The sequence below is a fragment of the Diadema antillarum genome, unplaced genomic scaffold, assembly GCF_040938485.1.
Source record: "Diadema antillarum isolate AM-2024a unplaced genomic scaffold, OU_Dant_1.0 seq00001987_RagTag, whole genome shotgun sequence".
NCBI lineage: Eukaryota > Metazoa > Echinodermata > Echinoidea > Diadematoida > Diadematidae > Diadema > Diadema antillarum.
In genome coordinates, this window is record NW_027272644.1 from 156,488 (window position 1) to 182,655 (window position 26,168).

The 26,168-nt window shown below is 39.2% G+C and overlaps 1 protein-coding gene across 1 annotated transcript; it reads right to left on the bottom strand.

Moving 5' to 3' along the window:
* Nucleotides 1–504: 504 nt before the first annotated feature.
* On the bottom strand, nucleotides 505–24,995 carry LOC139713497 (general transcription factor IIF subunit 1-like). The gene is made up of 4 exons (XM_071625223.1): nucleotides 24,904–24,995; nucleotides 18,022–18,098; nucleotides 8,383–8,455; nucleotides 505–720 (listed from the first exon to the last, which is right to left on the bottom strand). The coding sequence occupies exons 1-4, from the start codon at nucleotides 24,913–24,915 to the stop codon at nucleotides 505–507; spliced, it is 378 nt and encodes a 125-aa protein (XP_071481324.1). The 5' UTR covers nucleotides 24,916–24,995.
* Between the last annotated feature and the right edge of the window lie 1,173 nt (nucleotides 24,996–26,168).

Below are 26,168 nucleotides of genomic sequence, written 5' to 3' on the forward strand. Positions count from 1 at the left end.
AACACATCACAAGTGTTCATGTTGCAATAATAACAAGAATGGCGTCACTGAAGCTAGGGGGCCTAAAAATATGCCCCTTCCCCTAAAAAAAAAAAAAAAAAAAAAAAAAAAAAATCAAATTCACACAAAATGTGATTTCAGCAGGGGCAGATCCAGGAATTCTATAAAGGGGGGGGGGGGGGGGGGGGGGGGGGGCGTAACTAATATTTCTGGTGCCACTTCCGGGTTTCATTTCATTTTTTTCTTTTTATTTCTTTTGTTTTTAACGATAAATAAAGGGGGGCCCCCCTTGCGCCCCCCTCTGGATCCGCCACTGTTCAGTGACCACATGTGTGTAAATATAAGGTCAACACAAAATGTTCTTCTTGCAGAGACATAAAATTGTCAAGTTCTTTAAACATCCACTGAATAGGTATGGTACTCTACCTCATGAGTCAAGACTTAAGGAAAGAATTCAAAATGCCCAACTGCCCAGGTGTGCATTGCCTGTCTCACCTTACATGATTAGCACCAATTCTTTGCTGATTGGTTGTCCCCTCCACCTTGTTTCAGTATCCACGGCTGGTCCTCTTCTTTGTACTTCTGGGCTGTGATACCATACTTTTTCTGTCTTGCTTCTTCCCTACGCTCTCTGCCGAACTCACTGCCTGCCCCAAACTTTGGAAGGTCATCCAGGTCTGTCTTGTATTGCATTTTATTGTTCTCTCTTTCCATCCGAGCCTGATGATGTGAATGTTACAGGTAATGACCCGGTATCAATCCTTGTAAAGGTACAACTATAATCTTTAATTCAAAAGTGTTTGTCTGGCTATTGTTGGAATTGAAATTCAATTGAAATTCCATCTTAAAGCTTACATCTTCAGCACAATATACTTCAGTAACCATCTTAAACTCAAATTAGCAGAAACTTACAAGTGCGAAACAACTTTTGCAGGTCATGACTATTTCATATGCTATCATCTATGAGACCATTGTGTGTACATGTATGCAAATTAGCTCATTATGCCAATGATGACATATAGGACATTTGCATCACTTCAAAATGGAACGTCTGCGTATAAAACCCTTGAAAATTTGTATCATCCATGTTTTTAGGCTTCCTGGAGCAAATGATCAACTTATAATGTACAGTGTATTACTAGTAGGTTAATTAGCTGAATTCATGCTTATTAGACCAATATAGTTAATATCCCAAGGCTGCCAAGGTGGCAACCCAGCTTAATTTTAATACTTCAATACCCTATCTAGAATCTGAATCAACAAAAGGACCCTCGAGCTTCAACTTAACAACTTTTCAAAGTCATATACATAGTATACCCCATCTTCTCTCTTGACTATTGTACATACAGTTGAACCTCTCGTATCCGGACAAGTAGGGACCGGGGCTTATCCGGACAAGGGATTTAGCCGGATACGAGAGACTCAATGCTTTATACCGTGTACATATACATACACATGTACTGATGTAGCCCATTGTAGTACCACATGTAGTAATGTGTATACTGCAACCTTTTCATTGTTACACTCAGTAACAGACCCCAAAATAGAGGTTCGTGTTTGCAAGAATGAAATCATTTTCTTTTATGAATTTTTGGGATGATTTACCTAAATAATTATTAAGAAATGTATCAAGTATATGCAATTCATGTGTGTTTGTATAGGAGTTCTCAAGGAGTTGGGAATCCCCCTTTCCTCCTGTAATTATTTTTAAAAAAAATCACGGCGAGATTGCGTCCGTATAATAGAGAGATCCCGATAAAGGGAGGCCTGATAAGAGAGGTTCAACTGTACTCAAATTAGCTCATTACGGTACGTTAAATCTGCATAATTTAATATCCGTATTTTTCAAAATGAAAACTGTTACTACAAATGGATTCCTCATAGAAAACCCTTGTAATGTTGCACTATCCTTGTTTTCTGGCTTCCTGGTTTAAAATGAGCAATTTATTACATATTGTACATTTAATGCTAATCATAATTGAGATTACGCTAATAAAAAAAGTTGCCCATAGTTGCCCAGGTGGCAACCAAGCTAAATTTACATCAAGACATAAATCAACCACCCCTCCCCCCCAAAAAAAACCCTTATACTAACAATTTTTTGGGCCATGTACATGGCAAATGAAAATGTCTACTGGACTCCTGGAAGAGGTTCATCTGATTGGTAATTCTCTGATTAAGGCGAAATTTCTTTTGTACACAACCAAAGAAAACTATTTACCTTTCGTGAGCTTTCGCCTACTGTCTGTAGGCGAAAGCTCACGAAAGGTTAATAGTTTCCTTTGGTTGTGTACAAAAGAAATTTCGCCTTAATCAGAGAATTACCAATCAGATGAACCTCTTCCAGGATCTAAGGAATAGTTTTAGACAGAACATCGTTCGCAAAGTGAGAGAATGGGAATGTACGGAGAAGAAATTGTCGCGACATCGCAATCATCTTGTGTTCAGTCTACGATGCAAACAAGAGGAGGTAATTCCGGTCAGCTTGAAAGTGAGGAATTCCATACAATCAACACGCGCCAAGGAAATCATTGTGAAAGCAAGGAAAGCCCTTCTCCGTGAGTGGATTCGGATCACCACCAATAAGATCAAAGATTTTTCCAGCTCTTCCAAACATTTGAGAGAGAATCTGGAAAAAAATCTACCGGAAGATTTGTTCCACAAGACACTTGCGTTGGTGGAGAAGTCACGGGAGAAGGAATTCCCTCGGTCAAAAGCGAGACAACAGTCCAAGTTACAGCGCCTGATTGACAACCATCAGCGCCAGTCAAAACAGGAGATCGACTTATCTGGCTCTCAACTGAAAAGGTGGGTCATTAACATTTCAAAACACAAGCTTTCCTCGAGTGAAACATCCCTGTTGGGGAAGGGGTTGAATTTTGTCGTTGCTCCAAGCAAACTCCCTGTTGAAGAGTTTGTTGTTCCTTCAGAGTTAGCAACAAAAGGTTTGAATCAGACCCAAGCCAGCCTCCTTCGTAATGATGTGGTTGGGATCCTCAAAAATGCCAACCCTCCAAAGTCCAACAACACCAATCAAGAAAGACAAGCTTTGAAGGACTTGTCCAGCAACAAAGATATTGTTATCTTGCCGGTGGACAAGGGGAAGGCAACAGTTGTACTGAATATACAGGATTACAAGGAGAAGGTCAGTCATATGTTAGAAGACCAGAAAACATACAAGAAACTTCCGTCAGACCCAACACCTAAGTACAAAAGGAAACTTGTCTCCATCCTGAAATCATTAAGGGAAGAAGAGAGGATCTCACCAAGACAGTATGAACATCTCTACCCCACGGAAGAAAACATCCCATGCCTGTATTGCACACCCAAGACCCACAAGGAAGGCTACCCTCTCCGCCCCATTGTTGACTACATAGGCTCAATTGGCTACAACACATCAAGGTCGTTGGCCGACATTTTTGCTCCTTTGGTGGGAAAGACAGACCATCATGTCCAGAATTCCAAAGAATTCGCTGAGGAAATCAGTGAATTGACCTTTGAACAAGGAGAGGCACTGGTGTCTTTTGATGTGGTCAGCCTTTTCACCAATACTCCCATCGACCAATCCTTGGACATTGTCAAAGATCGTCTTCATAAGGATACTAGTCTGAAGGAAAGAACCAACCTGACTCCAGACAACATCATCGAGCTGTTGAGTTTCATCCTTACTACCACCTATTTCCAATTCAATGACCAGGGCCCCGTTGCTAGAAACTTTGCGTTTAAACGCAACTTGCAACTGATTGTCACTAGCCAATCAAAATCATTGTTACATGCATGTCTGCTTAATAGGGCAGACCCTCAGCCAATCAGAATGGTTGTTTCAAAATTAGCAATTATTTGCAATTGATTGCAACTTTCTTGCAACGGGGCCCAGGTCTACCGCCAGAAGTTTGGTGCAGCGATGGGCAGCCCGGTCTCCCCTATTGTGGCGAACCTGTTTATGGAAGATCTAGAACAGACAGTCCTTTCCACAGCACCCACTGCCATCAAACCCAGACTCTGGAAACGATATGTCGATGACATACTTGCGGTCGTGAAGGAGGAATGTGTAGACCAACTCAAAGACCATCTTAACCAAGCAGATGTTACAGGGAGTATCAAGTTCACACATGAGATGGAAGAATAAAACTCAATCCCCTTTTTGGACACAAGAATCATCAAACATCCAGACGGCAAGGCCTAGTTAGTTGTCTACAGGAAGAAAGCACACACAGGACAATACCTCAACTTTTCTTCACACCATCCGCTTCATCAGAAGCTTGGAGTTTACAGAACACTCATGGACAGGGCCCATGGTATCACCACAGACCCAGAGGATGTACAGACTGAAGAAGAACATATCAAGTCCTCCCTCAGATTATGTGGATACCCTGACTGGTCGTTTCGACAGGTCAACCAACAGATGACCCAAAAGCCCAAGGATAAACCCAAGTCTACCCAGACCACCAAGAAGAAATGCATGGTCACAATCCCATACGTAAAGGGCACGTCTGAAGCACTCCAAAGGATCTTCACCAAATACAACGTTGCTACCACCATGCGCCCCCTTACTAAACTACGAGGGCTGTTGGTTCACCCCAAGGACAAAAGATCACCTGAGGACTCGACAGGAGTAGTGTACAAAATACCTTGTAAGGATTGTGACAAGGTCTACATAGGGGAGACGGGCAGGAAATTCGGAGTCAGGAAGTCAGAACACCAAAAAGAGGCAGAGTCAATCGGGAAGACATACTTCACAAGGGCCAAAAAGAACTAGAAATGTCGCTCTGGCGACTGGTATGCCTCCGCCATAATGCATGATTTTCCCAATAGGTCTAGATAGTACATGTGGACAATGTGTGATTACATTTTCACAAAATTGGCAAAATATTGAAATGACAAGTTTGTCACAAATGTGTTGAATGTTCACCTTCCATGACCTAGGTTTAATTGGATGAATAGGAGAGCATGTATCTAGGGATTTAAGGACTTTAACTTGACTTTGACCCATTCATACATTTAGGCATTGAGTAATTTTCAAGGTACAGGTGTGGAGAGAAAGTGCAATTTCTGAATTGAATAGTAAATTGTTACCATTTTCATCTGGCCCTTGACCCTAATATAAGATAATCACTTTCAGGTAGAACATACATAATATGTACTAAGTTTCAAGATAACTTGAGCCACTTCCAAGATATGGAGGAAAAAGTTAGTTCAGCACTTTCACTTGATCTTTGACCTTTTGACCTTTGAGGCAAAAAAAGAAGAAAAAAAAAACTTCAAGAGAATTTCTATTAGGTTACACATGCATACACCAAGTGTAAAAAAAAAAATAACCCTGCTGGCATTGCATAAATATGAAGGAAATAGTAAAATTTTGAAGTGTTGCACTTGACCTTTGACCCCTGACCTTTGACCCCATGAACTCTACATTCTCTAGATAATCACTTCCAGTCAGTACATGTATATACTATATTCCATAAAGATACCTTGAACAATTTTCCAAGGTACGGAGAAAAAAAAGAAGTTTTAATATTCTTACTTGACCTTTTGACCTTTGACCTTTGACCTCATGACCCAAACTTTCACCAGAGAATCTTAATTGGGTAATACATGTATACACTAAGTTTCAAGAAAATATCTTCAGGCATTCAATAGATATGGTGGAAATAGTGAAATTTGATGTATTTGACCCTGACCTTTTGACCTTTGACATCATGACCCAAACTTTCACCAGAGAATCTTAATCGGGTAATACATGTATACACTAAGTTTCAAGAAAATATCTTCAGGCATTCAATAGATATGGTGGAAATAGTGAAATTTTATGTATTTGACCTTGACCTTTTGACCTTTGACCTTGAGCATGTGCACCCAAAAGTTGATAGGCACAACTTCACCCCCTAATACACATACATGCCAAGTTTCATTAGGATACCTCAACAGGTTTTGATAGTTACCTTGTCCACAAAATTCATTACGGACGGACGGAAGGACGGACGGACGGACGGACGGACAACCCGAAAACATAATGCTTCCGGCACCACTTCGTGGCGGAGGCATAAAAAGGCAGATCTCACTCCTAAAAAGTCAGCCATAAGTGATCACGTGGCGCAGGAAAACCACATCATTGACTGGAAACAGAGCAAGATCGTGTCCAAAGACAGCAACAAATTCACACGTTGGATAAGAGAGGCGATCCACATACAACGGGGGCGGGAACACATGATGAATCGTGACGAGGGACAATACAAATTATCTTCGGAGTACATTCCCACCCACACCCATCTACGGTGAGTCAACGTCAGTCTGATGAAGCCTACAGACAGTAGGCGAAAGCTCACTCAACGTAAATAGTTTTCTTTGGTTGTGTACAAACGAAATTTCGCCTTAATTGTCTACTGGACTACCTGGCGAAGTGTACAAAGCTATCCATGTTTATAGGAGAATATATTGCAAAATCCCCTGGGATAGCGTTTACATTTAATACAGTTGATTCATATTTTGCCATACAACCTCATCATATTTCACTTTTGACATATATTTCAGTTCTTTCCATCATTTGATATGTAAGCTTCTGAAAGCTTAACTTAGTATTCTAGATATATAAATAGACCATTTTTTCCTTAAGCCCCCTCCACCCTTCCAAAAAATCACACAACAAATCAAACTGTAGCATGTGTGATCATGATAATATTCTTTACAGAAGGCTTTAACGTTTAGATATTCTGATGCTGTTCCCATCACAGCCTATGGAAAGAGAATTTATGAAGTTGAGGCACTTCTTGCTTGTTTGCGGTCTGTTTGGCACTAACAGTATGGTCGCTGCAAGCATGCATTGATAATGCAGACAAGTACAAGTATGGGGAAAGGTAATACATTCCACAGTTTTCTGGTTTTGCCACAATGCATGCCTTTGCCCACTGTTTGGTTCAGTTAAAAAAAAAAAAAATGTTACATCTGCACAAATTCTTTTTTGCCTTTTTAGGGTGGAAATTTATCTTGCAATAAAATCAACTTTAAACTCCCACAGGTAATACCGTGAACGGTTAGTTGGACCCGAACAATTATCTTGTCACATAATGCAAAATATCATTGAATCCGATCTCGCTATAATGGAATTCCACTGTAAAACTTAAAACATGAATGTACTATGTGGTTAGCTCCATTACACTGCATCAATCCATTTGTTTTGGGTCACACACTGGAATGATTTTACACTGTCATTAAAAGGACTGCTCTGGGATATTTGCAATGGGACACTCATACAGTCCATCATCTCCTATCTGGCCTCCCTCTACCTGGATCTCTCTATTCTCTGGATGCAATCTCGGTGTTATTTTTTTTTTCCTTCAATCTAATAATTATGGGAAAAGGGGGATTCCAAACTCAAATAAAATTCACACACAAACACACTTGTATATATATTTCATATTCTTCCCAACATAATTAGCATTATACATTCACATAAAAAACCCATACCAGCTGGTGATCGGATGAGGATGTGCCACGTTCACAACAAAATTGATACACTGTACAGTGTATGTGCTCCTCTCATTCTCATTGCCACATGCCCATCTCAGATATGACTGGACTTGCATTAGTTCGAGTTCGTTGGCTGGGCGATGAATAACATTTATTCACTATTTGTACACACACTTATAATCATACACAAGTTTCACCAAATTTCATATGCCCCAAACACCAAGCCCAGGACAGTATAGGTATTAATCATGTTTGAGCATCAGTCCAACAATGGTCAACTTCGCTGAGCAGTGATGATTGAATTTGAAATTTAGTTTTGTTGACTCAGTCTGTTTCTTTCCAAGACCTGCTTGACACATTCCTCCATATTTTGACAGATAAATTTGACAACAAATTGATTTCATTTTGGTAAAACAAAAAGCTTTTAATAGTTTTGTGCTGACATCAAAGAAAGAGTTTCAGTGTATGCTACCTGCAATATGTTACTGCATATTTACAGTGTACACGTGTAGATTACCAATCTTGGGTAAGCAGCTACATGTATTGAACATTGAGTCTCCCATATCCAGCCAAATCCCTTTTAAAATCCGGATGCGCACTGGTCCCAACATGTCCGGATAGGAGAGGCCAGACTGTAATTGGTAATCAGTTCTTGGCTCCCCTTCCTCAAAGAAAAAAACAACAACAACAACGGAATGAGAGTGTATTTTTATTTTACAACCTTAATGCTGCTGTTGTTGTTGTTGCTGTTGTTGTATCATAATATGTACATAATGCTGTATTTTATTTTTACGTTATATATATTTTTTTCCCGGATTGATGCGCTTAGAAACGTCAGTATTAAGCGCTATACAAATGTTATTCATTATCATTATTAAGTGTCCAAGGGGGAAAAAACAAAGAAAAGCAGGATACCTGTTTCCATTTGGTCATATCCACATTGTCAGATCTCTTGAACTGCATGACACTGTATTTTTTCCTTTGATTCCTGCAGAAACAGATTATAGAATATGTCATAGAATGTAGAAGACACCATTAGCCAATTAACTAGCTGATGTACTGCATGTTACACAGGTATACATGGGCAGCGATCTCTGAGGGAACGGGAGACATGTCCCTCCTGGAAGTTTTTATGCAAAGCAAAGCAAAGAAACAAAGAAAGAAAGAAAGAAACAACAACAAAAATCTCAGCCTGAATAGAATTTGTGATAGTTTGATTTGCAAACCTCAATAAGCAAACAAATTTTGATTGGAAATGTTCCAAATAATTCCACCAGAGGTGTACACCAGAATGCTGAATTACAATTCCAAAAAAACAAGAGCTCATTCATGTTGGAGGGGGAACCCCCCCGGTCCACTTCCACAAACTTGGTACACAGTGAAGATGCACATATGGATCAAGAGGTGAACGGAACCATATGAGTCAAATACATTCACAATGTCCATTAATACTAATTTGTCTTACTTTTTTATTAAAAAAAACAACAACACACAAAAACATTTTACAATTTGTACACCAGATTGTTTGATTCTAATTTTGTGAATGCAACAGCTACCTAATCTGCAGGGAGATATCCCACCTTACCCCATTCCCCCTTGCCAGGTTGCTTTGCTCCCTCCCTCGCCCCCTCCCCCTTGGTTCGGTGTAAAAATGGCAGAGGTAAATATGGCAGGGGTAAAAATGGCAGAGGTAATAATGGCAGAGGTAAAAATGGCAGAGGTAAAAATGGCAGAGGTAAAAATGGCAGAGGTAAAAATGGCAGAGGCAAAAAAGGCAGAGGTAAAAATGGCAGAGGTAAAAATTGCTAGAGGTAAAAATGTCAGAGGTAAATTTGTCAGAGGTTAAAATGGCAGAGGTAAAAATGTCAGAGGTAAATAAATATGCAGGGCTCGACACTAACGATGGCCCGGGGCCACTAAATATGAAAGTCGGGCCACCAAATTTCAAAAAAGGGCAAAATTTTTTGAAAAGTATGTCAATAAATTCGTTAATTTTTGCGCCGGAAATTAGCAGTTAAATTTCTTTAAAGGATTGATGGAAAGGACTGAATGAATTCCTGAGAGTGAGTGTTGCGAGTTTGTTGAGGTTTATTTTATGAGAAGATTATGTCCAACTTCCAATTCTTACTATGATAAAACTTTAATATTTAAAGCATTACAAAAACAGGGCTTTTAACGTTTTTCATAGTTATTTTTTTCGGGCCACCAAATTTTTCTCTCGGGCCACCAAAAATTTAAAATTGACGATTTTGGTGGCCCAATCGGGCCACCAAACAAAACAGTTGGTGTGGAGCCCTGAATTATGTCAGTGGTAAAAATGTCAGAGGTCGTAATGTCAGTGGTCAAAATGCCAGAGATAAATATGTCATTGATAAAAATTTAGTAGTAGAAATGCAAAAGGACGAGGTGAAAGTGACAGAGATTTTTTTCTTCATGTTTCTGACACTTCTCGCAATACGCAATTTTCGTGCCTTCTCCTGAAATAAAGCACGGTAGAGACCGGGGAGAAATATGGGACACTCATGTAACTTGAAAAATGCTCGGCCAGTCAACAATCCAATTATATCAGTGAAAAGATGAGCCTCGGTACACCTGAAAATAGACATATTAACCACTATACAGCTCTACAGGTATCTTGTCAGTAAAATATCAAACTTACTATAGATCTGGTAGGTCCTATACTATGTTAATAGGTATTTTAATAAGTGTGCAAACTTCTGAAAATAAAATTGCTTGATAACAGACATGCAGGTATGAAACATTTGCAGGGATCTATTACTGTTTCTGTTACCACTGGGAGTAATTTAATAGGGCAGTGTTACATTTCTCCCGGCGGCACATGTAAATCCTACTTTGGTCATGATGGTTATCCAATTTCTCTCCAGGTTGTTTCATTTCTCTCCGCTTGATGTCCCATTTACCCCCAAATTAGGGGTTAAACAAATCATTAATTAAACGAAAATGTTTTTCTATATATAGGGGTATCACTAAGTACTCTACTATAAATTTCAGAACCTATACTACATAATAATGATTATGACCTAGTTTGACAAATTATTTTAAAAGTTACAAGGAATCTTTCATGATGATGCAAAAATGTCCCATTTCTTCCCTTTCCTGCATTTTTTTTTTCTCACGGATACCCTCTGCGTTTCAATGGAAAGAACCATACCTCCCACCCAGCCCCCAACGTCTCTAAACTATTGCAAATGGAGCATGTACAAAAATTGTCCAGAATGGAAACTGTATTCCTTCACGACCAGTAGGGCCTACGTACATGTACAAAATATTTCCCTCGTTTTCCTCACTTACAGGTAGAATGCATATCGCCTCACCTGGCCTCTTTCTGGTTTATCTGAAATATTTTCATTGGGTTATGAAATAAGAGTGCGTAAACCGTGACGTAAATGATGTACGTTATCATAAACATCAAACGGAAAAAAAAAGTATACATGCGCGAGAAAACACACGTAAAGGTTTTATTGCACGTGTCATGTAAAGGGTGGCAAAATTGCACGAGTCACCCCTGTTCTCAAAAAAGCTGACCCTCATGAAATCGACATATTTCTATCTTACCTAGCATTTCAAAATACTGTACAAATAATTTGTTTCATTTTCCATGATTACTTCTCATGCAGCAGAAGTGTTGTAATCGATCTCATATATCAATGGAGGACAGAGCTCTGAATTTGCTACACGAGCAAACCCCGGAAATGACTATTCAAACTGAACTGCTAATAAAACTAGAACTATCACTCATTGTGATTAATATACCCCCACCCACAACTGAGGAAATTAGCTCAACCAGGATTTTTTTTTTTACTTTTTAATGAAAAAAAAATACCATGGCAATGCACTGTCCAACAGTAAATAAATGTATTGCTTACTGTTAGTCAAATGTCCCACATCTCAAGTCAAGTGCTCAAAAACAGAGTGAGCAAGATAAATTGATGATTTCTATGGTTTTTATTAAAAATTGTGTAACCATAGCAACACAATGTTGGATATTAAGAAAAAAATGAAGTTTGCACAACTATATATCATAGCCGTCACATGTGCCAAATTTCAAGCCAACTGCTACAAGTAATAGGATGAGGGACTTAGTTGAATTCACAATATTAGTGTATCATTATCATTTAAAATGCACTGTTACCATGGCAACACATTGTTCAACAATGATGAAATACAAAGTTTGCATATCTCTGTACTACAATGGTTGCATGTGCCAAATTTCAAGCCAAATGCTCAAAGACTGAGGGAGTTACCTGAATCCGCAATATTTTTATACGATTTTCATTCAAACTATGCTGTTACCATGGCAACACAATGATCAACCATGATGAAAGGTTAAGTTTGCACATCTACGCACCGTAGTGGTCAGGTGTGCCAAATTTCAAGCTAAATGCTCAAAGACTGAGGGAGTTGGCGGAATCCACATGCTTTTTGGTGAAAAAATGTTGTTACCATGGCAACGCATTGTTCAACAATAACGACAGATTAAGTTTGAACATCTATATGCTATAGTGGTCACATGTGCCAAATTTCAAGCCAAATGCTCAAAGACTGGGGGAGTTAACTGAATCCACAATATTTTTGCATGATATTCATTCAAAATATACGGTCACCATGGCAACACATTGATCAACAATGACCAAAGACTATGTATGCTCATCTACATACTATAGTGGTCAGATGTGCCAAATTTCAAGCTAAATGCTCAAAGACTGAGGTAGTTACCTGAATCCACAATATTTTTGTATGCATTTTAGTGAAAAGCTGCTGTTACCATGGCAACCCATTGTTCACCACTGACGAAAGATTAAGTTTGCACATCTATATGCTATAGTGGTTGCATATCTGCCAAATTCCAAGCCAGATGCTCAAAGACTGAGGGAGCTAACTGAATCCACAATATTTTTGTATGATTTTCATTCAAAATATGCCGTTACCATGGCAACGCATTGATCACCACTGACGAAAGATTACCTTTGCACATCTACGTACCACAGTGGTCATGTGTGCCAAATTTCTAGCTAAATGCTCGAAGACTAAAGGAAGTTAGCAGAATCCACAATATTTTTGTATGTTTTTTTGGTAAACAAAAGCTGTTACCATGGCAACGCATTGCTCACCACTCACGAAAGATTAAGTTTGCATATCTATACACTATAGTGGTCATGTGTGCCAAATTTCAAGTCAAATGCTCTAAGACTGAGGGAGTTAACTGAATCCACAATATTTTCGTATGATTTTCATTCAAACTATGCTGTTACCATGGCAACACATTGATCAACAATGACGAAAGAGTAAGTATGCACATACCTGATCTACATACAATAGTGGTCATATGTGCCAATTTTTAAGCCAAATGCTTGAAAACTGAAGGAGTTAGGCTAATCAACACATTTTTGTATGATTGGTTAAAAAAATACTGTTGCCATGGCAACAGATTCATTACCACACACATCAAATGTGTTTTGTACAAATATACATTACATTGATCACATAACCCAAATTAAAACTGAATTGCTACAAAACTAAGAGAGTAGAGCAATCCACATTTTGCACGATTTTTATGAAAAATCTTCTGTTGCCATGGCAATGCATTATGAAATACTCATGAAAAGGGTCTCTTGCACATCTGCCTGTGATAGCAGTCACACATGCCAAATTTGAAGTTAATTGCTCATAAAATGACAAAGTTGTTCGATCCACAAGTTTTTATGAAAATATGCCGTTGCCATGGCAACGCATTATGCGATACTAATGAAAAAGGTGTCTTGCACATCTACCTTTGATAGCAGTCACACACGCCAAATTTGGGGTCAATTGCTCAAAAAATGAGAGAGGAGTTCGATCCACAACATTTTGTTAGATTTTTTAAAAATTTGTTGTTGCCATGGCAACTCATTATGCAATACTAACAAAAAGGTGTCTTGCACATCTCCCTTTGATAGCAGTCACACATGCTAAATTTGGGGATAATTGCTCAAAAAATGAGAGAGTAGTTCGATCCACAAGCTTTTACGAAAATATGCCATTGCCATGGCAACGCATTATGCAATACTAACGAAAAAGGTGTCTTGCACATCTACCTTTGATAGCGGTCACACATGCCAAATTTGGGGTCAATTGCTCAAAAATTGAGAGAGGAGTCCGACCCACAAGATCTTGCAACGGACCACCCGCCCGACCGACCAACCGACCGGCCAACCGACCGGCCACCCGACCTCAGGGTGATTCCTATATACCCCCCCCCCCCCTACACACTATGTGTGGGTGGGGGTATAATAAAGAGTTCTCCACCAAATTGATTCTGATGTTATTTCAATGAAGAATGGATGTTTCACCCAACAAGCTAAAATACTATTGCATTTTATCCCAGCAAAGTCCTAAAAAATTTTTTGGGCCACCTGTATAAGCTCACCGTAATATTGTCGTTTATCTATTTGCATCTAATCATCAAAGTGCCACAGTTTTCGTAGCATTGTGGTCTTTCCAAGCAAGTGTAAATGGCCCTATAGTACAAACTCAGCCAAATTTAGTGACATCTTATGAAAACGAGTAGCATTAGTTCTCACCTTTAAAGTGACATGGTGCAATCTGTATAGTCACGTAGATTATCAAAATTTGTGAACAGTTTTTGAATGCATACATTATAAATCAAAATCTGGAAGTCAATCACGAGCCCAAAATGTTCCTACACTCCTGTGCTATATACTACTTAACTACCCCCCCCCCCCTCCCGAAAAAAAAAAAAATGTTTGTGAATCTAATGAAATTTTTTAACGATCAGACTGGTAAAGTCTTGGTTTGACACCTGGGTATATCCATATTTTTGCTAACAAATATTAACGAATTTTGAGCCTGTATATTTTTGTTACTCCCCTTTTGTAATTTCAACTGAAAGATTCGTATTACTGTTTTAGTGAAGTTTTCTTCTGTTGTTGTATAACGAGGGAACAACGTTATTTTCGGAGGCTGAATCTACCAATCTTTAGCAACACACCATGTAGATAAATTTACTACGTTAAACATAATGGAATTTGACTTTGGAGCAACAGCTAAGTTTGAAAGGCATCAAACATTTACATTTTTTTTTTTCGCCTGCGGATTCGTTCAACAATAATTGAAAGAAATGCCATGGCAAACTGTCAGTTTTTACTCTCACTAGAACAGTCTACTGCTAAAGTTCGTCTCCAGTTTTAAAAGGCATAGGTTTGTAAAGTGACCACAAAGTGTTCATCAAACTTCGAGATATTTGTTTTTTTGCGCCATGTGATACAGGAACAATGTAATAAAATATCTTGCAAGAGCTTACCTATGTCTGCCGATACATCTGCTTTTTTTTTTTGCGTTTTGTATTTTTACTTCTACATTATGTCGTGATCAGACCTTGTGAAATATATAGGCTCCTACGAAACCTGAATGTGAGCAAATAACATAGAACAGGTGAAAAATTAGCGGTTTGCTTCGACTATGTCTCCTTCACTTCTTTACACTAAACAGTTCAAAAAATGAAAAATAGTGACAATATACTAACCTGGACGTGAGCCGAATTCGTTTGTGAAGAGTGTGTATGTGAGAGTATGTATCCTATCTGCGTATAGAATATATGTTTATACCATAAGTGGGTTCGTGCGTGTGTGTGTGTGTGGGGGGGGGGGTGATAACTTCATTGGGCGAAACAACTTAGGATTATACTCGCTGAAAAACTTAGGATTATACTGTTTAAGGGCTTTGCAGCATTGTTGGAACCCCCTTATAATGATAAATAATAGTAGTAATAATAATATAATAAGAAGAATTTCCCATAGGCCTACTAGGCTCTTAGCTGGTTTAATATTCCTCTGAACAGACAGATTACTCCACTGCAATTGAATCAAACTCATAATGAGAGTGCTCTAATTTTTTTTTCAAAACATGATTATTCCATAAATATTCTTCAAATCTGCAGTTTGGATTTGATGATTCGATAGATACAGTTTGCTCTGGCTAGGTTATTATTCAAAACCTCTTCATACATTCACCTCCGACAAAATCGCTCTCATTACCTCTGCCAATTTTACCTCTGCCATTATTACCTTTGCCATTTTACCTCTGCCATTTTTACCTCTGCCATTTTTACCTCTGCCATCATTACCTCTGCCATTTTTACCTCTGCCATTATTACCTCTGCCATTTTTACCTCTGCCATTATTACTTCTGCCATTTTTACCTCTGCCATTTTTACCTCTGCCATTATTACCTCTGCCATTTTTACCTCTGCCATTTTTACCTGGCACCTCTCCCTTGCCCCCCCCCCCCCCCATGAATGTATTCAAGTTGTACATATTTGAAACTACAGTGACCAACATGCTTTCACATAGCACTACTATCCCTTCTGATTAACAAAGATCATTATTTAAAGCCTTCAAGATCCATCATACACAAACTTGCAAAGTTGCAGCCACCAATGGATGTACACTGTACATACTACAAGTTTGTACTAACTATAAAAGGGATGGTATTGGTGGAGATGAGGATTGTGCTTTTAACTTTTTGCCAGGATACCAAGAAACCACTTATGAAGTAGTGGAGCATAACATTCTAAGAGGAATTCCAAGTTTATTTGATGAAAATCGGTTTTGGAATGGCTGAGACATCTAAAAACAAAGTAAAACAATGCGATCGTAATAAAAGGTGGTTCCCACCTTTTATTAGGATTGCTCTGTTTTGGATATCTCAGCCATTTCAAAACCAATTTTCATCAAATAAATGGTGAATTCCCCTTGAAATCACATGCTCTTTCATATCTCATGAGAGGTTTCTAGTTATCTCACCAAAAAAAAAAGTTACAAATGTGAAGTTCCTAACCGAAACTATACGATCCCTCTACCTTCTCTGTTTCTCGAAAATAAGATTTTTCAAGATTCCTTAAAAATTCGGGGGGCTTTGGGCCCCCTGGGGAGTCCCATGCATTTGAACAAACTAATGGTTTTATCACTATCTCTCTTCTACAGTTAATGTGTACATCACTGTGCCAACTTTCAAGCAGCACAAAATTTGATCTTATTACCAAAGGGATGCTACGTACCTGGTTTGGTGAAAAATCTGTCATGGGGTCTTATGCATGACACACATTGCAAGACACATGACCTATGCTGGATGATGAATGATCACAATGGTTCACCTGAAGCCTTTGGCTCAAGTGAGCTTAAAACTGATATTTCTTATGTATGAATAGACCTAAATGTAATGATTGAAATTTTCAGTGTGTCAGCCCTCTGAAGCCCTGTTTTATGGCTCTCACATGCATTTTATTCACTCTGCATTCCCAACATTTCTACAAACCCGATGGATTTTGAAGATGAGTCCTAGGGGACTTGATTTTTACCCGAGTTCTTAATAGACAAATTCAACCTTAATCATTGATCAACTTGCATGTGCTGCCTGTTGTGGGTATGTCAATTACATGGCATTGTGACTTAATTTTCATGGGACCTCATGAATACATACAATGTACATGTACCACTTTTGTCTACGGTGAGTATCTTCAGGTGTATACGCGATACAAATATGGAATGCTGAAAAAGAAAAAAGGTATTAATGTCAAAGAATTCTTTGATGCCATGCTTGTCACTATTTGAGATTTTACTGAGGGACTGTAATGCAGTCGTCGCTGGGGTGACAAGACCTTGTATCTGCAATTTTGGCGAAAATGACTTTTTCAGATTAATGGCCAAATAATGGGTTAAGTGATGTCCTGTCCAAATCCCAACTGTCTTACTACAAAAATGAAGCCACCACAGCAGGTCAAAGGAAAGGCTATCCCATTCGCCACAGTGCTTTGGCCGCCATGTTTTTTGGCTCTCCTGAACATTTGACATTTATACGAGGTCTTGTCGCCCTAGCGACGATATGTATATTACAGAAGGTGCCAAATTTTGAGCTATCACTGTAATTGATGAATGACTTTTGTAACATAATTATAACAATATATCAATTTATAAAGCACAAAACCTATAGACATATATTCTTCTGTGCTGCAAAAGCTTCTCATGTGCTTGATAATAATGAACAGTTAAATGAAAAGATGTGTTTTGAGTCATGATTTAAAGACTGCTACAGTTGGAGATTTCTGGACTTCTAATGGTAGATCATTCCAGAGTTTGGGAGCTGCACATGCAAATGCAAACATAAAATATGTACTTGAGAGAAAATCTTTGAAATGTATGTTTGTTTGTGTATTTATTTTTAGCCTAATTTAGTTTCAGGAGTAGGACTCCCATACAATCAACTTTGTATCCTCTATCCCTGAGTGATTCCTGCCACACTTGCTTTAAAAAAAAAATAGTTTCCAAGAAGATTGACAAACAAAAAAGTTTATTACATAGAGAATAGGTAACAAACAAATAACACAAATTGCAACAACCTGCCTCAGCCGAGGCTAAGCAAAGTTAAAAAACAACAACAAAACAAATCAGATATGGAATGAACTGCTGATTGATAAATACAATTAGGGTTAATACTAGTCTTGCTATCTTAGAAAGAAGACATCAAAGTAGAACTCACTGAGGCAGTCTGAAAGGGTACTCCTTGACCTCCATCAGGCTCTGTCTTGATGTACCTGGAGCAGGTGATGCTGTGTTCTAGAAAACAAACAATTATCAATTAATTCTATTTGGGAAAAGAAGATCTTTACCTTTGTGGAAGATGACTTGATTTTGTTCAGAAAATTCAAGAAATGAACTTGAGCATCATTCTGATCTCAGCCCTTATTGGGACAGAACTACAACTGTATGCTACTGTGGGGTATACATTGTAATTTAATACATTCCTGCTGTTGTTGGTCTCATCTCCATAGAGAGACAAATGAAACTATGCATATTGAAATCATATGCATGGCAAGCAAAGGTTGAATTGTACAGGCTGTATTCCCCCATATACCTAAGTAACTCTGTTCAAAAATACAATCCAACACAAAGTCTATGTTCATCATCAGATGCATTGTTACTCCAAACACCCAGAGTAAAACATGCATGGGGTGATCGTGCTTTCTCCGTTAATGGACTAAAATTGTGGAATCATAACTCTTCAATTGCCTGAAAAACAGTCAAAACTAGAAAAGGTCCGAGGTCGATTTGTGCTGGGGTGAAACTTCATTTGTCGAGACTGCACCTACTATGCAAAACAGCACAAGGCAGACGACTGGGAAGAAAGTCTGTAAATTTGTTTTCTTATTATGTTGTTGTGGTACTAGATCTTTGTACATAGCAGCCATCAGTATCACACAACTTTGAATGACTGTGTTATTTTAATGTATTTCTTTGTTTTGGCTACCACTGAAACAGCTCAAAATACATAAAGCTAGTCTGTTTGACAAAAGTTTTTTAAAGTACTTTGTAGGCAATAAGGTGATGATGACACCCCCATAATCAAGGATAACTGCCTGCATCTATGTATTCATCTTATGAAGAACTGATCAACACTGCAAGATTTATTTTAGAAAAAAACCCCAAAGGGCATGATTTTCAAGTGTCCCTTTGAGAAGCTTTATAACCCCTGAATGTGTAATTTCCCATAAGATGTAGGGGCAAATATCACCAAAAACACATTTATGATGTTAAAAAGTCAAATGAGAAATATCACCTCCACTATAGGGCTCACACCCGTAAATACAATGGAATGTCCCAGACCCCTTCACAAATTCGTACCAAAGATACCAAAATAAATGAAGAAAACAATTAATTAAAAATCAATGATGTAGTTTGGCAAAAAACTGAATAGCTGCAGATATTGAGTATGAATTCCTCTACAAACTGCATTTTAGTTGGAAGATGAAAGCTTTTCTAATGGAATTTGAGGGGACTATATTTCATTGGGTACGTGTACGGAAAATAGGTGATTTTTTGAGTGACATGAACTCGTAGTCTGGCTTTGCGGACCCCTGGACAGAATTTGAGCCAAAGATTCCACCTTGAAAATTTGATGGATGAAAGGGAATATCTCACTTATCCAGGTTAGTGACCTCATTTCTCCCAGCTATTTTACAGAATTTTTTGAAATTTGATTTTTAACACATATCCCTATGGGAAAATATTTATGGGTGTGAGCCCTGTATATAATTTTTGAATTACACTATTTTGCAACTCCTCGTGCAGCATGATTGTGAGCACATAAACTCATAATAGTGAGTTCGAGACCTGGACCGGGCAAGTTTGTTGCATCAAAAAGTTTCATTTATCGATTAGATCTATGTCATGTTTATCTCTACAGGTTCACTGCAGTAAAGTCCACTGGAGGTGGAGATCATCGAAGGAGAGACACAAAGATGGAGAAAGGGAAAGAGAGGGAGAGAAAATTTTTGAGCATATTTTTTTTCTTTTAGAAATAACCCCCCCCCCCCCCTCAATGCCACGCCCATTTTTTACTCAACTCCCATCAAAATTATAGCCCTCTTTTGGAATGTCAACCTATATAGCTGTTTTCACGCAATTTTAGTGGGGGGTACATATGGAAGTCTTTCCGTAAGCCTTTTGCTGGTGAAATACGCAATTTATAGAGGGGCGAAAATTTGGGTTTCTCTTCCATCGTTCCATGCCAGGCCTCTTTTGATAGTAAGATTTTGTATAAAGATACAAACAAGGGATGATGGTGGTTGCCTAGCAACAGAACAAAATCTTAACGTTTTGTTAAGAAAGTCATACTTTTTTATTATTACAGCGTGACACAGACGGTTTAAATTAGAATTATGAAGGCCATCATCCGAGTTATTTCATGATTCTGGTATCAAAAGAAAGCTCTTCAGTTGCTCTTCAAATAAAACAATTTAGAAAAAACTAGAAATGTCGCTATGGCGACTGATGCCTCCGCCATAATGCATGATTCTCCCAATAGGGGTATAGTACAATGTCTTTACAATGTGTGATCCATGACAGTTTCACATAACTGGCAAAAAATAAAAATATGACAGGTTTGTCAGAAATGACTTGAATGTTCACTTTCCTTGAACTGGGTTTGCTATAACTGTCAAAGAGTGCAGGTACACATATTTTATAAGTTTATGCATTGAGTAATTTCCAAGGTATGAAGAAAGAGTGTAATTACAGTACAAAATATATATATATATATATATATATATATATATATATATATTTTTATGTTTTTTTTTTTGGTTTTTTTTTTTTTGGGGGGGGGGACATTGAAACCTGGCCTTTGACCCTTAACCTTTGACCTTTGACATTCTGGCTGGAAATTTCCTGGAGAATCTCCATTAGGTAATGCATGCATATATCAACTTTGAAAACTAATAATGCAAGCATTTCATATACTAGTGTATGAGGGAAATAGTAAAATATTGAGGAGTTGACCTTGACCTTTGACCCCATGACTATTGACCTATGACCCCTAAATTTCCTAGATAATCTCTGCCAGTCAGTACATGCGTATGTACCAAGTTCCATGAAGATATATTGAACCATTTGTAAGAAAAGTGATATCACAACATTTTCACCTAACCTTTGACCTTTTGACCTTTGACCGTATGACATGAAACTCTCTGGAGAATCTTTATGCAGTAGTACATGTCTACACCAAGTTTCAAGAAAACACCTTAGGGCATTGCATACATGTAGATATTGGGGAAATAGCAACATTTTTAGCATTTGACCTTGACCTTTTGACCTTTGACCTCTTGCCAATGTCAAAAAAAATCTACTCAACTAATTGTCCCATCATACATCATCCTTGGACCAAGTTTGGTGAAAGCTGCTTCATCCAGTTTTGAGTTATCACGTAAACAGATAAATTTCAGGATTTGACCTTGATCTTTGACCTCCGTCCGATTTCACTAAAAAACTAATCGAGTAATTGTCCCATCATACATCATCCTCCGACAAAGTTTGGTGAAATTTGCTCGATCCAGTCTTGAGTTATCACGTAAACGGATACATTTTCACAATTTGACCTTGACCTTTGACCTTTGACCTTTGGCGGATTTCACCCAAAATCTAATCAACTAATTGCCCCATCATACTTTATACTGGGACCAAGTTTGGTAGAATTCAAGTCAATATTACTCAAGTTATCGCGTAAACGAAAGCGGACGGACGTACGGACGTACAGACGTACAGACGTACGTACGGACGTACGTACGGACGGACGGACAACCCGAAAACATAATGCCTCCGGCACCACTTCGTGGCGGAGGCATAAAAATTCCCTTCTACTTTTGAAGATATGGTTAGATATTCCTAGGGGTGCCGCAAACTGGACCCCTGCAGCAAACTGGTGCCCCAACTCTAGGTTAGGGTTGTATTAATGATTAAATTGGCCATTAAATTCAGTCGAGGGACATAAGGGAGTCCTTCCGAGACTAAAAAGTTGAAGACCAAAGAAAAAAAACGTGAGAATGGGAAGACAAAAGATGCTATGCTGTGGAAATCAGCCCCGCCGCTGTATCAATCTCGGGTAAACGCCATTTGGTGGGGCCGCATAATAGCGACCCCAACCCGTTCATTACTGATTACAGCGCTCCTGACTAGCTGGCCCTAGATTCTATACACATTTGTAGACCATGTCTAACGTTAAAGGGATGGTACAGTTATTGGTGGAGATGAAAATTGGGCTTTTAACTTTTTACGAGATACCAAGAAAACACTTATGATATAGTACAGAGCATACCATTTTAAGAGGAATTCAAAGTTTATTTGATGAAAATCGGGTTTGGAATGAATGAAACATCCAAAAACAAAGTAAGACAAAGCGATCGTAAGAAAGTGTGGGTCCCAAACTTTATTAGAATCGCTCTTTTTTGATATCTCAGCCATTTCAAAACCAATTTTCATCAAATAAACGTTGAATTCCTCATAGAATTGCATGCTCTTTCATATTTCATAAGAGGTTTCTCATTATCTCACCAAAAAATATTCGAAACCTGAAATTAGGTCTCAACCAAAACTGGGCAAAATCATGAAATAGGCCCCACCACAGTGTGCGTGCACCCGTGCGTTAGCAAGCAAGGGTAGGTCCTAAGGTTAGGTAGGGTTGTATTTACGGTTAAATTGGCCGTTAAATTAGTCGAGGGACATTAGGGAATCCTTCCGAGAATAAAAAACGGGAGAAAGGGAGGACGAAAGATGCTATGCTGTGGAAATTGGCCCCACTGCTGTATCAATCTCATGTAAATGCCGTTTGGTGGGGCCGCATTCACGAGTATTATACTGTGGAAGGAAGCCCCGCTGCCGTGCTTACCTACCGATGAACGCCACACGGTGGGGCTGAATTCACGAGTACAAACAGGCGAACCGCAGCGCCGTAGTATTAGTACGGACACGCAGTGGTGGGGCATATTTCACGAGTATGCCAAACTGTACGATCCTGTTGCTTTAACGTTTAGATATGAATGTATTTCATGATAAAATCATGAAATATATTTTCTTCCTACCCCCCCCCCCCCATTTTTCAAACTTTTTTTAAAGGGGGTACATATCAGTCCGGGAAACCCGCTCATGAGGACTGCTCCCCCGTACGAGGACTGCCCCGCCTCATGAGGACTCCCCGTACGCCTCATGAGGCCCCGGGGGAGGGCCTCAAGAGGCCCCCTATTCACTTCTTATTCATCTCACATCTGACGTATAAATTGTCGCAACTTTGCACGGTGATTTTTTGTTACACACACATGTCCACTATCCATGATGAAAAGAAGAAAAAATCCTGTCTGTTTTTTTCTTCAAAAATCGAGTTTTAATCAACCGATGCAGAGCGCCCATCAAAACACGGGCACCAGCGTGTTCGCACAATGCAAGACTGCCGTACCTAGTGGCCTGATCCGACTAAATATTTTCGGTGCTTTTTTCTGCGGCTCTCACCTCTCCGCGCGCGAATCAGCCTCGTGAAGCTGAAGTCTGACATCTTTTCACACAAATTCGTAACGAGAAAAGTAAAATCAGTACTAACCTGATCTTGTGCATATATTCCAAATTACTATTCCACACTGATAGAGTAGGTGGGTACTCCAGTTTGTTAGCAAACTAATCACTTTGTAGGTATCAGAAGTGGATCTAGAGGGGGGGGGGGGGGGGTTGGGGGGGTTGCAACCCTCCCCCCCCAAAAAAAAAAAAAAAAAAAATCCGGGGACCATTTTTTAAAATCTTATCTTTTTTTTTAAACGCACAAGCTGTGAGATTTTCAGAGCGAGCATGCGCACGCACCGAAGGATACAGCATCCCCCGGTGCGCGCGCAAGCTCGCTCTGAAAATCTCTCAGCTTGCGCGCTGTCTGTAAGTGCTAATGGGTATGGGGATGCGTGATGTGATGTGACGTCTCGTCGCGGGATTCCAGAAAAAGCGCCCAAAGTTTAGCGGACGGCGGAATTGACAAAGAAAGTGAACCCATCATACCTACAAAGTGATTAGTTTGCTAACAAACTGGAGTACCCACCTACTCAATCAGTGTGGAATAGTATATTTGGAATATATGCACAAGATCAGGTTAGTACTGATTTTATTTTTCTCGTTACAAATTTGTGTAAAAAGATGTCAGACTTCAGCTTCACGAGGCTGATTCACGCGCGGAGAGGTGAGAGCCGCAGAAAAAAGCACCGAAAATATTTAGTCGGATCAGGCCGCTAGGTGCAGCAGTCTTGCATTGTGCGAACACGCTGGCGCCCGTGTTTTGATGGGCGCTCTGCATCGGTTGATTAAAACTCGATTTTTGAAGAAAAAAACAGACAGGATTTTTTCTTCTTTTCATCATGGATAGTGGACATATGTGTGTAACTGAAAATCACCGTGCAAAGTTGCGACAATTTATACGTCAGATGTGAGATGAATAAGAAGTGAATAGGGGGCCTCTTGAGGCCCTCCCCCGGGGGCCTCATGAGGCGTACCTACATGTACTACGGGGGGTCCTCATGAGGCGTACACGTTTTTTTTTTAGACGGCACAGATTGGGGCATGCCGCGTATTAAACCTATGGGAAACAGGTTGGGTTAGGTTTAGGGTTAGGGTTAGGGTTTCATGGTTAGGGTTAGAGCTAGGGTTAGGGTCCCCAATCCAACTGCCAATCTGTGCTGTCTAGTCCTCATGAGCGGGTTTCCCGGACTGATATGGAACTCTAGCCAAAATTTTACTCAACTACCTTGAACTAGAAATTTTAGACTAACAGTTAGTACTAACGTTCTCACTTTCATAGAATCTAGAAATCACTCGGGCTACTAGTCCGGAACAGAACAAAAGAAGAAGAGTTGCTCACTGGTACATTGCGTAGTCCCATACATTATTATGTGTGTTGGTTAAGCAGGTTATTCTTTTGGTTTGTGGTCTCTCGAACGTTAGTCTAGCCTCTACTAGTCTAGGTATATACACGGCCCAGTCGCTGTAAAGAGGCGTCTTGTCTCTAGATGTCTAGTGTAGATCAAAAGGGTGAGAAACAGGTGAAATGATAATTATTTACCGGCTGGGCCATGATTTGCTTCCAGGTTCATCGGTCCTGTGCTGTGAAATCTAACAGTCGTCGTGGTGTCGACCATGTACAGTTGTCCGATGTGCCGGTGCGTACCGCGGTGCGAATAAATTAGCTGTGGATCAAAGATATAGAAGCGCACGCACACAGTGCGCTAAGAACACTCTTCCGATTTTACACGTAAACGGGCGTAGTACTACGCACACAGTGCGCTAAGAACACTCTTCCGATTTTACACGTAAACGGGCGTAGTACTACGCAACGGAGCCGAACGGCGGCCATTTTAGGATGCAAGCCGCTGCTGGATCGTCTCGTGGCCGTCTCGTGATATCACGTGGTCGTATACCGACATTATATCATACAGAGTATATTCTGCCTCCCTTTAAATTTCTTAATTCTTTTTACGGGGCATAAAAGGCTTCAGATGTATTTAGGACCTTGTTATATCATACAAGGGCCTCATTTCTGCTGCAGTATATATGATATAAAGATTTCTAATTGCAAAACTGAGCATAAACCTTTTTCATTTCTTGAAAAATCCACAACGGATATTTACCGAAACTTGACAGATAGCTAGCGCCCCTACGGTGATAGGATCTCAATTTAAAATGATCACCTATTAGCCGTAGAGCCTCAAAGTCCCGACATTTCGCATTTGTAAATCTTCTTTAAAAACATAAATCCAATAAGATAGAGCAAAGTAAGCGCTACAAAGATAAGTTTGCTTGGGGGCGGGGGGGGGGGGGGGGGGGACTGGGACGAACTTTCACATTCAGCACTTTAATTGAAACTAACTCTAAGACAGCTTCTTAATCTTCAAAGGCCCACAACGGATTCTCATTAAGCTTGGTAGATAGGGTGATATGATATCCATTGTCAAAATGAGTCCACGTTATAAGGATATCAAAGTCCTCATTCTTTTTTTTTTTTGACAAATCTTCTTCTTTAGAACCAAAAGGAACAAGCTACTATTAAGCTATAGTGCTATATACCTACCCCAAACAATACATCACAGGTCTCATAATGTATTTCTTTATGTTGTTATGAATAGCGCCCCCATGTAATGACCTTGACATATTTCAATTAAAGTATAACAAACGATTAGATTTGACTTACATATCATTTGTGGCAAATATATAGACATGTATACTGGGGATGAAGACAGTATACAGAAAAATCATGTTAACTGAATTTTTAGAGGGAGACATTGAAGAAACTCACAGCTGAAAAATCATGTTTTAAAAGCATATTTCCTA